General features: G+C 50.9%; 1 protein-coding gene across 1 annotated transcript in view; it reads left to right on the forward strand.

The window, feature by feature from the left end:
• Positions 1-14,418, forward strand: part of LOC115208725 (serine/threonine-protein kinase SMG1-like) — a gene marked incomplete in the record, with an annotated part of 97,587 nt that overhangs the window by 36,489 nt on the left and 46,680 nt on the right. The window contains 10 exon segments of the mRNA XM_029777045.1: positions 70-291; positions 591-692; positions 3,469-3,768; positions 3,902-4,032; positions 4,746-4,907; positions 6,901-7,019; positions 9,435-9,522; positions 9,618-9,719; positions 12,711-12,851; positions 13,777-13,997. Coding sequence (XP_029632905.1) covers positions 70-291; positions 591-692; positions 3,469-3,768; positions 3,902-4,032; positions 4,746-4,907; positions 6,901-7,019; positions 9,435-9,522; positions 9,618-9,719; positions 12,711-12,851; positions 13,777-13,997 — 1,588 coding nt within the window.

Raw genomic sequence — 14,418 nt, forward strand, 5'->3', positions numbered from 1 at the left:
AACACAACCTTACCTCCTCCCTCTGCTTCCTCCCTCTGCTTCCTCCCTCTGCTTCCGCCCTTTCCCCAGGTTTTGAACCGGGTGTTAGCGTGCGTGTCGACGGCCAAACAGGTGTTGTTCTCTGAGCCGGTGTTGACGGCGGGGAACGAGTGTGTGTGTGTCCTGCTGGTGAGCTTGGAGCCGTCTGCACAGCTGACCGACGCCGTCATCACCTACGGCTTGGACCAGCTGGATGCCTGCCGGGCCTGTGGCCCAGAGTACAGCCTGGCCGTCCTCAGCCTCATCACATTGGTAGGAACTGCTTCTAGTACTGGTTTGCATACGGGTGACAACTGTTTTATACAGGTGAGAACTGGTTTAAACCGGTTAGGAAGAATGTTTCCTCAAACAGGACATTTCAGGTCTTGTGAGCGGAAACTTGAATGTTCCGTCAATGTAGGCCTACATTCTGAAACATGTTGACAATTTTATGCATGTCTGCCCGAATGCAGAGAACTGGTTGGTCATTCAACGTTTTGCTTGTCCTCCTAATAATAACCCCATATTGATTATCTGCTTCTAATGCTCTCTTCTCTCTCTGTGTGTTGTAGATTGTGGACCAGATCAACACTAAGCTTCCAGCTTGGTTTGTGGAGAAGCTGCTGGCACCGACATCACAGCTCCTGGAGCTACGCTTCAACAGGGACAGAGAGGTGAGTGTGTTTGTTCAGGGTTGTGACAAATGGAAACATTTTCTTAACCTTTAAACTGACGTTTTCAGTTAAAACAATAAGAAAAATGTGTAAAATTGTGACCTAGGGGGCAATGAAGTTCCATCTACCACAGCCATAGGCTGAGTCTCAGACCCAACAGGGCCCCTAAGCCCTTTATCGAGGGGCCACTTGGCCCCTAAGCCCTTTATCGAGGGGCCACTTGGCCCCTAAGCCCTTTATCGAGGGGCCACTTGGCCCCTAAGCCCTTTATCGAGTGGCCACTTGCTGTTGTGTTTGATAGTGATCATTTGAGTCTGCAAAAGTTTTGCCAAAAGTAGCATTCAGACGATGAACACTAACGTTACAGAGATGTAATGTTAGCTAGCCCGCTAAGGATGTTGGGCTCTGATAAACACAGAGATGTAATGTTAGCTAGCTAAGGATGTTGGGCTCTGATAAACACAGAGATGTAATGTTAGCTAGCTAGCTAAGGATGTTGGGCACTGATAAACACAGAGATGTAATGTTAGCTAGCTAGCTAAAGATGTTGGGCACTGATAAACACAGAGATGTAATGTTAGCTAGCTAGCTAAGGATGTTAGGCACTGATAAACACAGAGATGTAATGTTAGCTAGCTAGCTAAGGATGTTGGGCTCTGATAAACACAGAGATGTAATGTTAGCTAGCCAGCTAAGGATGTTGGGCTCTGATAAACACAGAGATGTAATGTTAGCTAGCTACCTAAGGATGTTGGGCTCTGATAAACACAGAGATGTAATGTTAGCTAGCTAGCTAAGGATGTTGGGCTCTGATAAACACAGAGATGTAATGTTAGCTAGCTAGCTAAGGATGTTGGGCACTGATAAACACAGAGATGTAATGTTAGCTAGCTAGCTAAGGATGTTGGGCACTGATAAACACAGAGATGTAATGTTAGCTAGCCAGCTAAGGATGTTGGGCTCTGATAAACACAGAGAGGTAATGTTAGCTAGCTAGCTAAGGATGTTGGGCACTGATAAACACAGAGATGTAATGTTAGCTAGCTAGCTAAAGATGTTGGGCACTGATAAACACAGAGATGTAATGTTAGCTAGCTAGCTAAGGATGTTGGGCACTGATAAACACAGAGATGTAATGTTAGCTAGCTAGCTAAGGATGTTGGGCACTGATAAACACATAGATGTAATGCTAGCTAGCTAAGGATGTTGGGCACTGATAAACACAGATGTAAAGGTAGCTAGCTAGCTAAGGATGTTGGACACCGCACTGATAAACAGCATGTAGCTCGTCACTTATTTAGGATAGTTTGACAGCTTGCTGATGAATTTGTAGACATGTTCCCAGCAGTCAGTCCGTACTTCAGCCTGTTTCCAAAGCACCAATCGCTACGTTGTAAGGTTGGGTCAGGTAAACGCTCAGCTCAGCAGCAGTCTTTTGTTTAGGACCAATCGCTACGTTGTAAGGTTGGCTCAGGTAAACGCTCAGCTCAGCAGCAGTCTTTTGTTTAGGACCAATCGCTACGTTGTAAGGTTGGCTCAGGTAAACGCTCAGCTCAGCAGCAGTCTTTTGTTTAGGACCAATCGCTACGTTGTAAGGTTGGCTCAGGTAAACGCTCAGCTCAGCAGCAGTCTTTTGTTTAGGGATTGTTTTCTATTTCCTTGAGGTGAGTGAGGTGAGTGAGGTGAGTGAGGTGAGTGAGGTGAGTGAGGTGAGTGAGGTGAGTGAGGTGAGTGAGGTGAGGTGAGTGAGGTGAGTGAGGTGAGTGAGGTGAGGTGAGTGAGGTGAGTGAGGTGAGTGAGGTGAGTGAGTGAGGTGAGTGAGGTGAGGTGAGGTGAGGTGAGGTGAGTGAGGGAGGTGAGGTGAGGTGAGGTGAGTGTGTGAGACCAGGTTTATAGAGGTGTGGGTGCTTGACACCACCTAAATGAAATGGAAAGAGGGGTGTGTAGGCCTCCGATTCAGATTGGGCGACTGTATTGTACGGTGTGTTTCTGTAATGGTGAGATGGAAGTTGTAGTCTCTCTGTTTTCTGTCAGGGGGAAGTTGTAGTCTCTCTGTTTTCTGTCAGGGGGAAGTTGTAGTCTCTCTGTTTTCTGTCAGGGGGAAGTTGTAGTCTCTCTGTTTTCTGTCAGGGGGAAGTTGTAGTCTCTCTGTTTTCTGTCAGGGGGAAGTTGTAGTCTCTCTGTTTTCTGTCAGGGGGAAGTTGTAGTCTCTCTGTTTTCTGTCAGGGGGAAGTTGTAGGCTCTCTGTTTTCTGTCAGGGGGAAGTTGTAGTCTCTCTGTTTTCTGTCAGGGGGAAGTTGTAGTCTCTCTGTTTTCTGTCAGGGGGAAGTTGTAGTCTCTCTGTTTTCTGTCAGGGGGAAGTTGTAGGCTCTCTGTTTTCTGTCAGGGGGAAGTTGTAGGCTCTCTGTTTTCTGTCAGGGGGAAGTTGTAGGCTCTCTGTTTTCTGTCAGGGGGAAGTTGTAGGCTCTCTGTTTTCTGTCAGGGGGAAGTTGTAGGCTCTCTGTTTTCTGTCAGGGGGAAGTTGTAGGCTCTCTGTTTTCTGTCAGGGGGAAGTTGTGTGTCTGTGTGTTTGCAGCTTTCTATAATCCTGTTAGCGTGACCGTTCTATTGGTTTAGTTTTCAATCAGAAAGGTTGATTGGAAACCATTAAGACATGTTTTTACTGGGTGTTTCCGTCTGTCTTCTCTCTCTGTGTGTCTCTCTGTCTCTCTGTCTCTCTGTCTCTCTGTCTCTCTGTCTTCTCTCTCTCTGTGTGTCTGTATCTCTCTTTCTCCAGGTGATGTCAGCAGCCCTGGGTGTGTACCAGTCTGTTTTGAGCCTAAAGAACATTCCCATTCTGGAAGCTGCGTATAAACTGGTTCTGGGAGAGATGGCCTGTGCCCTGTCCAGCCTTCTGGTCCCTCTGGGCCTCTCCCCGACCCCTGGTACCCCCTCCCCGACCCCTCCACCCTTTCCCGGCATCCAGCACCCTGTCTTCGCCCCCCTCACCCTCACCCCAGAGAGGGCAGAGTTCACCCTCATCTTCAACCTGTCAGCCCTCACCACCATCGGCAACACCAAGAACTCACTCATAGGGGTAGGTCACGTAACACACACACACTGCACTACCATCAGCAACACCAAGTAACATGACTGAACTGGAACTTAAAATGTACCTCTGCTCTCTCCCGTCCCATCTCGTCGTCCCCCTCCTTTCCCCCTCTCTGTAGATGTGGGCTCTGTCTCCGACGGTGTTTGCGTTGTTGAGTCAGAACCTGATGTTGGTCCACTCTGACCTGGCCGTCTACCACCCTGCTGTTCAGTATGCTGTGTTATATACCCTGTACTCACACTGTACCAGGTAACACACACTACCACCCTGCTGTTCAGTATGCTGTGTTATATACCCTGTACTCACACTGTACCAGGTAACACACACTACCACCCTGCTGTTCAGTATGCTGTGTTATATACCCTGTACTCACACTGTACCAGGTAACACACACTCTACCACCCTGCTGTTCAGTATGCTGTTATATACCCTGTACTCACACTGTACCAGGTAACACACACTACCACCCTGCTGTACAGTATGCTGTTATATACCCTGTACTCACACTGTACCAGGTAACACACACTACCACCCTGCTGTTCAGTATGCTGTTATATACCCTGTACTCACACTGTACCAGGTAACACACACTACCACCCTGCTGTTCAGTATGCTGTGTTATATACCCTGTACTCACACTGTACCAGGTAACACACACTCTACCACCCTGCTGTTCAGTATGCTGTTATATACCCTGTACTCACACTGTACCAGGTAACACACACTACCACCCTGCTGTACAGTATGCTGTTATATACCCTGTACTCACACTGTACCAGGTAACACACACTACCACCCTGCTGTACAGTATGCTGTGTTATATACCCTGTACTCACACTGTACCAGGTAACAGTCACAGTTTAATACAAAACTTTCATCCTTTTTTTAAACATAGTTCACCACATTCTAACTGGCCTTCTCTTTCAATCCTCTGTCTCTCTGTCGCTCCCTCTGTTTTTCAGACATGATCACTTCATCTCGTCCAGCCTGTCCTCCTCCTCCCCTTCTCTCTTTGACGGGGCGGTCATCAGCACGGTAACCACGGCAACCAGGAAACACTTCAGCACTCTGCTGTCCCTGCTGGGAGCCCTGCTGAGGAAGGAGCAGCTCTACACTGAGGCCAGGTGTGTATATACATACATACATACATACATACATACATACATACATACATACATACATACATACATACATACATACATACATACATACATACATACACACATACACACATACACACATACACACATACATACACACATACATACACACATACATACACACATACATACACACATACATACATACATACACACATACATACATACATACACACATACATACACACATACACACATACATACACACATACACACATACACACATACATACATACATACATACATACATACATACATACATACATACATACATACATACACACACACACACACACACACACACACACACACACACACACATACATACATACATATACACACATACATACACACACACATACATACATACATACATACATACATACATGTCACACACAGGTATCGTTGAACGATAACTGTGGTGGAATTATTGTAATCAAAAGGAGAGACTTTTACATTTCTTCAAAACAATCCAAGTTGTATTATTTAATTAGTGCAGTAATGGAGCTTGTCAGCGATCCTCCCGTAGGTGATTCGTTGAGAGCCCAACGAGGGGATTTGAGACGCAGCGTTTTATAGAAAAGTCCATCCTCCTGGATGTTCATGACAAACAACAGATGTATGGAATGGGTCACGAGGTTAGCATTCGTATGAAAGATACTAATAATTCACAGCAGGCAGTATCTGCTGTAAAGACTGTTCTCATTGTGTAGAGACCAGGGTCTGGCCCCCCAACTCCATACTGAAGCCATCTCCCCCTGGGACCCCAACTCCATACTGGAGCCATCTCCCCCTGGGACCCCAACTCCATACTGGAGCCATCTCCCCCTGGGACCCCAACTCCATACTGGAGCCATCTCCCCCTGGGACCCCAACTCCATACTGGAGCCGTCTCCCCCTGGGACCCCAACTCCATACTGGAGCCGTCTCCCCCTGGGACCCCAACTCCATACTGGAGCCGTCTCCCCCTGGGACCCCAACTCCATACTGGAGCCGTCTCCCCCTGGGACCCCAACTCCATACTGGAGCCGTCTCCCCCTGGGACCCCAACTCCATACTGGAGCCGTCTCCCCCTGGGACCCCAACTCCATACTGGAGCCATCTCCCCCTGGGACCCCAACTCCATACTGGCGCCATCTCCCCCTGGGACCCCCAACTCCATACTGGAGCCATCTCCCCCTGGGACCCCCAACTCCATACTGGAGCCATCTCCCCCTGGGACCCCAACTCCATACTGGAGCCATCTCCCCCTGGGACCCCAACTCCATACTGGCGCCATCTCCCCCTGGGACCCCAACTCCATACTGGCGCCATCTCCCCCTGGGACCCCAACTCCATACTGGCGCCATCTCCCCCTGGGACCCCAACTCCATACTGGCGCCATCTCCCCCTGGGACCCCAACTCCATACTGGCGCCATCTCCCCCTGGGACCCCAACTCCATACTGGCGCCATCTCCCCCTGGGACCCCAACTCCATACTGGAGCCATCTCCCCCTGGGACCCCAACTCCATACTGGAGCCATCTCCCCCTGGGACACCAACTCCATACTGGCGCCATCTCCCCCTGGGACCCCAACTCCATACTGGAGCCATCTCCCCCTGGGACCCCAACTCCATACTGGAGCCATCTCCCCCTGGGACCCCAACTCCATACTGGAGCCATCTCCCCCTGGGACCCCAACTCCATACTGGAGCCATCTCCCCCTGGCCCCACAGTACAGAAACATGAACTCATGCTCTGGAATGTGGTATCACCCAAAGACATGGTACATCTCCTGTCAGTGTTAAATCTCCCAGAGGCCCATCCTCAGTAGAACACTCAGAGATGAACGTGTTCTCAGAACCCTCTCTTCTGTTGCATAAAACAACCATTTGATGCTATGACAGTATTATAACATAATCTTGTAATTTCTCCACCATATAACCAAACCTTGTGTGTGTGTCTGCTCCAAACAGGAAGCTGTTGTTGACGTGGTCTCTGGAGATGTGCCTGATGATGAAGAGGTCTGATACCTACACCCCTCTCTTCTCCCTGCCCTCCTTCCACAAGTTCTGCAAGGGTCTGCTCCACAACGGTAAATACTGTGTATCTATAGAGAGGGTCTGCTCCACAACGGTAAATACTGTGTATCTATAGAGAGGGTCTGCTCCACAACGGTAAATACTGTGTATCTATAGAGGGGGTCTGCTCCACAACGGTAATACTGTGTATCTATAGAGAGGGTCTGCTCCACAACGGTAAATACTGTGTATCTATAGAGAGGGTCTGCTCCACAACGGTAAATACTGTGTATCTATAGAGAGGGTCTGCTCCACAACGGTAAATACTGTGTATCTATAGAGAGGGTCTGCTCCACAACGGTAAATACTGTGTATCTATAGAGAGGGTCTGCTCCACAACGGTAAATACTGTGTAACTATAGAGAGGGTCTGCTCCACAACGGTAAATACTGTGTATCTATAGAGAGGGTCTGCTCCACAACGGTAAATACTGTGTATCTATAGAGAGGGTCTGCTCCACAACGGTAAATACTGTGTATCTATAGAGAGGGTCTGTTCCACAACGGTAAATACTGTGTATCTATAGAGAGGGTCTGCTCCACAACGGTAAATACTGTGTATCTATAGAGAGGGTCTGCTCCACAACGGTAAATACTGTGTATCTATAGAGAGGGTCTGCTCCACAACGTAAATACTGTGTATCTATAGAGAGGGTCTGCTCCACAACGGTAAATACTGTGTATCTATAGAGAGGGTCTGCTCTCACAACGGTAAATACTGGTGTATCTATAGAGGGTCTGCTCCTACAACGGTAAATACTGTGTATCTATAGAGAGGGTCTGCTCCACAACGGTAAATACTGTGTATCTATAGAGAGGGTCTGCTCCACAACGGTAAATACTGTGTATCTATAGAGAGGGTCTGCTCCACAACGGTAAATACTGTGTATCTATAGAGAGGGTCTGCTCCACAACGGTAAATACTGTGTATCTATAGAGAGGGTCTGCTCCACAACGGTAAATACTGTGTATCTATAGAGGGTCTGCTCCACAACGGTAAATACTGTGTATCTATAGAGAGGGTCTGCTCCACAACGGTAAATACTGTGTATCTATAGAGAGGGTCTGCTCCACAACGGTAAATACTGTGTATCTATAGAGGGTCTGCTCCACAACGGTAAATACTGTGTATCTATAGAGAGGGTCTGTTCCACAACGGTAATACTGTGTATCTATAGAGAGGGTCTGCTCCACAACGGTAAATACTGTGTATCTATAGAGAGGGTCTGCTCCACAACGGTAAATACTGTGTATCTATAGAGAGGGTCTGCTCCACAACGGTAAATACTGTGTATCTATAGAGAGGCTCTGCTCCACAACGGTAAATACTGTGTATCTATAGAGAGGGTCTGCTCCACAACGGTAAATACTGTGTATCTATAGAGAGGGTCTGCTCCACAACGGTAAATACTGTGTATCTATAGAGAGGGTCTGCTCCACAACGGTAAATACTGTGTATCTATAGAGAGGGTCTGCTCCACAACGGTAAAATATCTAGAGAGGGTCTGTCACAACGGTAATACGGTAATATAGAGGGTCTGCTCCACAACGGTAAATACTGTGTATCTATAGAGAGGCTCTGCTCCACAACGGTAAATACTGTGTATCTATAGAGGGTCTGCTCCACAACGGTAAATACTGTGTATCTATAGAGAGGGTCTGCTCCACAACGGTAAATACTGTGTAACTATAGAGGGTCTGCTCCACAACGGTAAATACTGTGTATCTATAGAGAGGGTCTGCTCCACAACGGTAAATACTGTGTAACTATAGAGAGGGTCTGTTCCACAACGGTAAATACTGTGTATCTATAGAGAGGCTCTGCTCCACAACGGTAAATACTGTGTATCTATAGAGAGGGTCTGCTCCACAACGGTAAATACTGTGTATCTATAGAGAGGGTCTGCTCCACAACGGTAAATACTGTGTATCTATAGAGAGGCTCTGCTCCACAACGGTAAATACTGTGTATCTATAGAGGGGTCTGCTCTCACAACGGTAAATACTGTGTACTATAGAGAGGCTCTGCTCCCACAACGGTAAATACTGTGTATCTATAGAGAGGGTCTGTTCCACAACGGTAAATACTGTGTATCTATAGAGAGGGTCTGCTCCACAACGGTAAATACTGTGTATCTATAGAGAGGGTCTGCTCCACAACGGTAAATACTGTGTAACTATAGAGAGGGTCTGCTCCACAACGGTAAATACTGTGTAACTATAGAGAGGGTAATAATCACAATTGTTTACTTTGGGGTTGTTAAGATCAGGTAACTTAAATTCCCAGGTGTTCCAGATATTCTAGGTGGATGATTCCTCCTGATTCTGGGGAATCTTCCAACCAGGATTTTTGGAAAACCTGATTCCCTGCAGTGTGTGTGTGTGTGTGTGTGTGTGTGTGTGTTGACACTGTTCTCTGTCGGTCTGCAGCCCTGAATGAGGACCCAGTCATCTGCCTCCAGACCTGCAACAGCCTTCAGGTCATCTCCTCCTCACTCAACACAGAGCTGCTGCAGAGGTAACGCTCACACACACACACCTAAACCAAGCCCTTATACACAAAAACCTAACCCAAACGTGTGTATAACGATGTCTCTGTCCTGTGCCTCCCAGGTGTGTGGATGTTTGTCGTGTCCAGCTGGTGCACTCTGCGGTGAGGGTGAGGCAGGCGTACGGCAAGCTGCTGAGGACAATCCCTCTGGACGTGACGCTCAGGTCAGCACACAACACAGACCCAACACCCTCCTCTTTCCTCAATTACTGACTGGGACTGCTCTAAGGCCGGGACTCTGCCAGTTTACTGACTGGGACTGCTCTAAGGCCGGGACTCTGCCAGTGGCTGACTGGGACTGCTCTAAGGCCGGGACTCTGCCAGTTTACTGACTGGGACTGCTCTAAGGCCGGACATCTGTCAGTGACTGACTGGGACTGCTCTAAGGCTGGGACTCTGCCAGTGGCTGACTGGGACTGCTCTAAGGCCGGGACTCTGTCAGTGACTGACTGGGACTGCTCTAAGGCCGGGACTCTGCCAGTGGCTGACTGGGACTGCTCTAAGGCCGGGACTCTGCCAGTGGCTGACTGGGACTGCTCTAAGGCCGGGACTCTGCCAGTGGCTGACTGGGACTGCTCTAAGGCCGGGACTCTGCCAGTGGCTGACTGGGACTGCTCTAAGGCCGGGACTCTGCCAGTGACTGACTGGGACTGCTCTAAGGCCGGGACTCTGCCAGTGGCTGACTGGGACTGCTCTAAGGCCGGGACTCTGCCAGTGGCTGACTGGGACTGCTCTAAGGCCGGGACTCTGCCAGTGGCTGACTGGGACTGCTCTAAGGCCGGGACTCTGTCAGTGACTGACTGGGACTGCTCTAAGGCCGGACCTCTGCCAGTGACTGACTGGGACTTGCTCTAAGGCCGGGACTCTGCCAGTGACTGACTGGGACTGCTCTAAGGCCGGGACTCTGCCAGTGACTGACTGGGACTGCTCTAAGGCCGGGACTCTGACTGGGACTGCTCTAAGGCCGGGACTCTGTCAGTGACTGACTGGGACTGCTCTAAGGCCGGGACTCTGCCAGTGGCTGACTGGGACTGCTCTAAGGCCGGGACTCTGTCAGTGACTGACTGGGACTGCTCTAAGGCCGGGACTCTGTCAGTGACTGACTGGGACTGCTCTAAGGCCGGGACTCTGCCAGTTTACTGACTGGGACTGCTCTAAGGCCGGGACTCTGCCAGTGGCTGACTGGGACTGCTCTAAGGCCGGGACTCTGCCAGTTTACTGACTGGGACTGCTCTAAGGCCGGGACTCTGTCAGTGACTGACTGGGACTGCTCTAAGGCTGGGACTCTGCCAGTGGCTGACTGGGACTGCTCTAAGGCCGGGACTCTGTCAGTGACTGACTGGGACTGCTCTAAGGCCGGGACTCTGCCAGTGGCTGACTGGGACTGCTCTAAGGCCGGGACTCTGCCAGTGGCTGACTGGGACTGCTCTAAGGCCGGGACTCTGCCAGTGGCTGACTGGGACTGCTCTAAGGCCGGGACTCTGCCAGTGGCTGACTGGGACTGCTCTAAGGCCGGGACTCTGCCAGTGACTGACTGGGACTGCTCTAAGGCCGGGACTCCTGCCAGTGGCTGACTGGGACTGCTCTAAGGCCGGGACTCTGCCAGTGGCTGACTGGGACTGCTCTAAGGCCGGGACTCTGCCAGTGGCTGACTGGGACTGCTCTAAGGCCGGGACTCTGTCAGTGACTGACTGGGACTGCTCTAAGGCCGGGACTCTGCCAGTGACTGACTGGGACTGCTCTAAGGCCGGGACTCTGCCAGTGACTGACTGGGACTGCTCTAAGGCCGGGACTCTGCCAGTGACTGACTGGGACTGCTCTAAGGCCGGGACTCTGACTGGGACTGCTCTAAGGCCGGGACTCTGTCAGTGACTGACTGGGACTGCTCTAAGGCCGGGACTCTGCCAGTGGCTGACTGGGACTGCTCTAAGGCCGGGACTCTGTCAGTGACTGACTGGGACTGCTCTAAGGCCGGGACTCTGTCAGTGACTGACTGGGACTGCTCTAAGGCCGGGACTCTGCCAGTGGCTGACTGGGACTGCTCTAAGGCCGGGACTCTGCCAGTGGCTGACTGGGACTGCTCTAAGGCCGGGACTCTGCCAGTGGCTGACTGGGACTGCTCTAAGGCCGGGACTCTGCCAGTGGCTGACTGGGACTGCTCTAAGGCCGGGACTCTGCCAGTGGCTGACTGGGACTGCTCTAAGGCCGGGACTCTGCCAGTGGCTGACTGGGACTGCTCTAAGGCCGGGACTCTGCCAGTGGCTGACTGGGACTGCTCTAAGGCCGGGACTCTGCCAGTGGCTGACTGGGACTGCTCTAAGGCCGGGACTCTGTCTGATCACAGACTGGTGCCCAGGCTACGGACATCTCAACAGATGACTCCCATTTGAAAAACCATAATCTCTATCTGTAATTTTCAGACAATGGGTCTGGCTGCTGCCTTTGTTGTCCATCTACCTCCCTGCAGTGGCCTTAATGTGTCTACCTCCCTGCAGTGGCCTTAATGTGTCTACCTCCCTGCAGTGGCCTTAATGTCTACCTCCCTGCAGTGACCTTAATGTGTCTACCTCCCTGCAGTGGCCTTAATGTGTCTACCTCCCTGCAGTGGCCTTAATGTCTACCTCCCTGCAGTGGCCTTAATGTGTCTACCTCCCTGCAGTGACCTTAATGTGTCTACCTCCCTGCAGTGGCCTTAATGTGTCTACCTCCCTGCAGTGGCCTTAATGTGTCTACCTCCCTGCAGTGGCCTTAATGTGTCTACCTCCCTGCAGTGGCCTTAATGTCTACCTCCCTGCAGTGGCCTTAATGTGTCTACCTCCCTGCAGTGACCTTAATGTGTCTACCTCCCTGCAGTGACCTTAATGTGTCTACCTCCCTGCAGTGACCTTAATGTGTCTACCTCCCTGCAGTGACCTTAATGTGTGTGTGTGTGTGTGTGTGACCCTGCAGTAACCATAATGTGTGTGTGTGTGTGTGACCCTGCAGTAACCATAATGTGTGTGTGTGACCCTGCAGTAACCATAATGTGTGTGTGTGTGTGTGTGTGTGTGTGTGTGTGTGTGTGTGACCCTGCAGTAACATAATGTGTGTGTGTGTGTGTGTGTGACCCTGCAGTAACATAATGTGTGTGTGTGTGTGTGTGTGTGACCCTGCAGTAACCACAGCCACCCAGAGATAGAGGAGATCTCCCTGGTGGTCCGTCGCCACATGAGCCGCCCCCCCAGCAGCACCTTTCACCCCCAGGACTTCAGTGACCTCATCAGCTTCATCCTCTATGGCAGCCAGCACCGCGGAGGGTAGGTTACCTGGCTCTGTGTGTGTGTGGGGGGGGGGGTGTCCTTCTGCTAACGTGGGTCCCATGTGGATCAGTTGGTAGAGCATGGGGCTTACAACACCAGGGTTGTGGATCAGCTGGTAGAGCATGGGGCTTACAACACCAGGGTTGTGGATCAGTTGGTAGAGCATGGGGCTTACAACACCAGGGTTGTGGATCAGCTGGTAGAGCATGGGGCTTACAACACCAGGGTTGTGGATCAGCTGGTAGAGCATGGGGCTTACAACACCAGGGTTGTGGATCAGCTGGTAGAGCATGGGGCTTACAACACCAGGGTTGTGGATCAGCTGGTAGAGCATGGGGCTTACAACACCAGGGTTGTGGATCAGCTGGTAGAGCATGGGGCTTACAACACCAGGGTTGTGGATCAGTTGGTAGAGCATGGTGCTTACAACACCAGGGTTATGGATCAGTTGGTAGAGCATGGGGCTTACAACACCAGGGTTGTGGATCAGTTGGTAGAGCATGGGGCTTACAACACCAGGGTTGTGGATCAGTTGGTAGAGCATGGGGCTTACAACACCAGGGTTGTGGATCAGTTGGTAGAGCATGGGGCTTACAACACCAGGGTTATGGATCAGTTGGTAGAGCATGGGGCTTACAACACCAGGGTTGTGGGTCAGCTGGTAGAGCATGGTGCTTACAACACCAGGGTTGTGGGTCAGTTGGTAGAGCATGGGGCTTACAACACCAGGGTTGTGGGTTTGATTCCCACGGGGGACCAGGATAGGAGGGGAAACTATGAAAATGTATACAATCACTACTGTACTGTAAGTCACTCTGGATAAGAGGGTCTGATAAATGACAATGTAAATGTGTGTATCATCTGATAACCTGTGTGTGTGTGTGTGTGTGTGTTATCTGTTCACCTGTGTGTCTTCCTACAGTAAAGAACCATGGCTGGAGCGTTTGTACCACAGCTGTCAGCGTCTGGAGAAGCGTGAGGGTGTCCCCGGTGCGGCTGGCGGTGTGTGTGTACCGCGGGGTCTGCTGAAGACTGAGGCGGTGCTGTGGCAGTGGGCGGTGTGGGAGGCAGCTCAGTTCACTGTGTTGTCTAAACTCCGTACTCCGCTGGGACGGGCACAGGACACCTTCCAGACTATAGAGGGTACGGGCTGTTACACACACACACACACACACACACACACACTTGCTGATAAGTTGGGGGAGGCCTGGAGAGGGGCTGTTCTTTGCATTTCTGAACCCCTGTAACTCCACCCCCGGTAACTCCACCCCCGGTAACTCCACCCCCGGTAACTCCACCCCCGGTAACTCCACCCCCTGTAACTCCACCCCCTGTAACTCCACCCCCGGTAACTCCACCCCCGGTAACTCCACCCCCGGTAACTCCACCCCCTGTAACTCCACCCCCGGTAACTCCACCCCCGGTAACTCCACCCCGGTAACTCCACCCCCGGTAACTCCACCCCCTGTAACTCCACCCCCGGTAACTCCACCCCCTGTAACTCCACCCCCGGTAACTCCACCACCCGGTAACTCCCACCCCGGTAACTCCACGTCCTGCCAGT

Source organism: Salmo trutta, chromosome 1, assembly GCF_901001165.1.
Source record: "Salmo trutta chromosome 1, fSalTru1.1, whole genome shotgun sequence".
NCBI lineage: Eukaryota > Metazoa > Chordata > Actinopteri > Salmoniformes > Salmonidae > Salmo > Salmo trutta.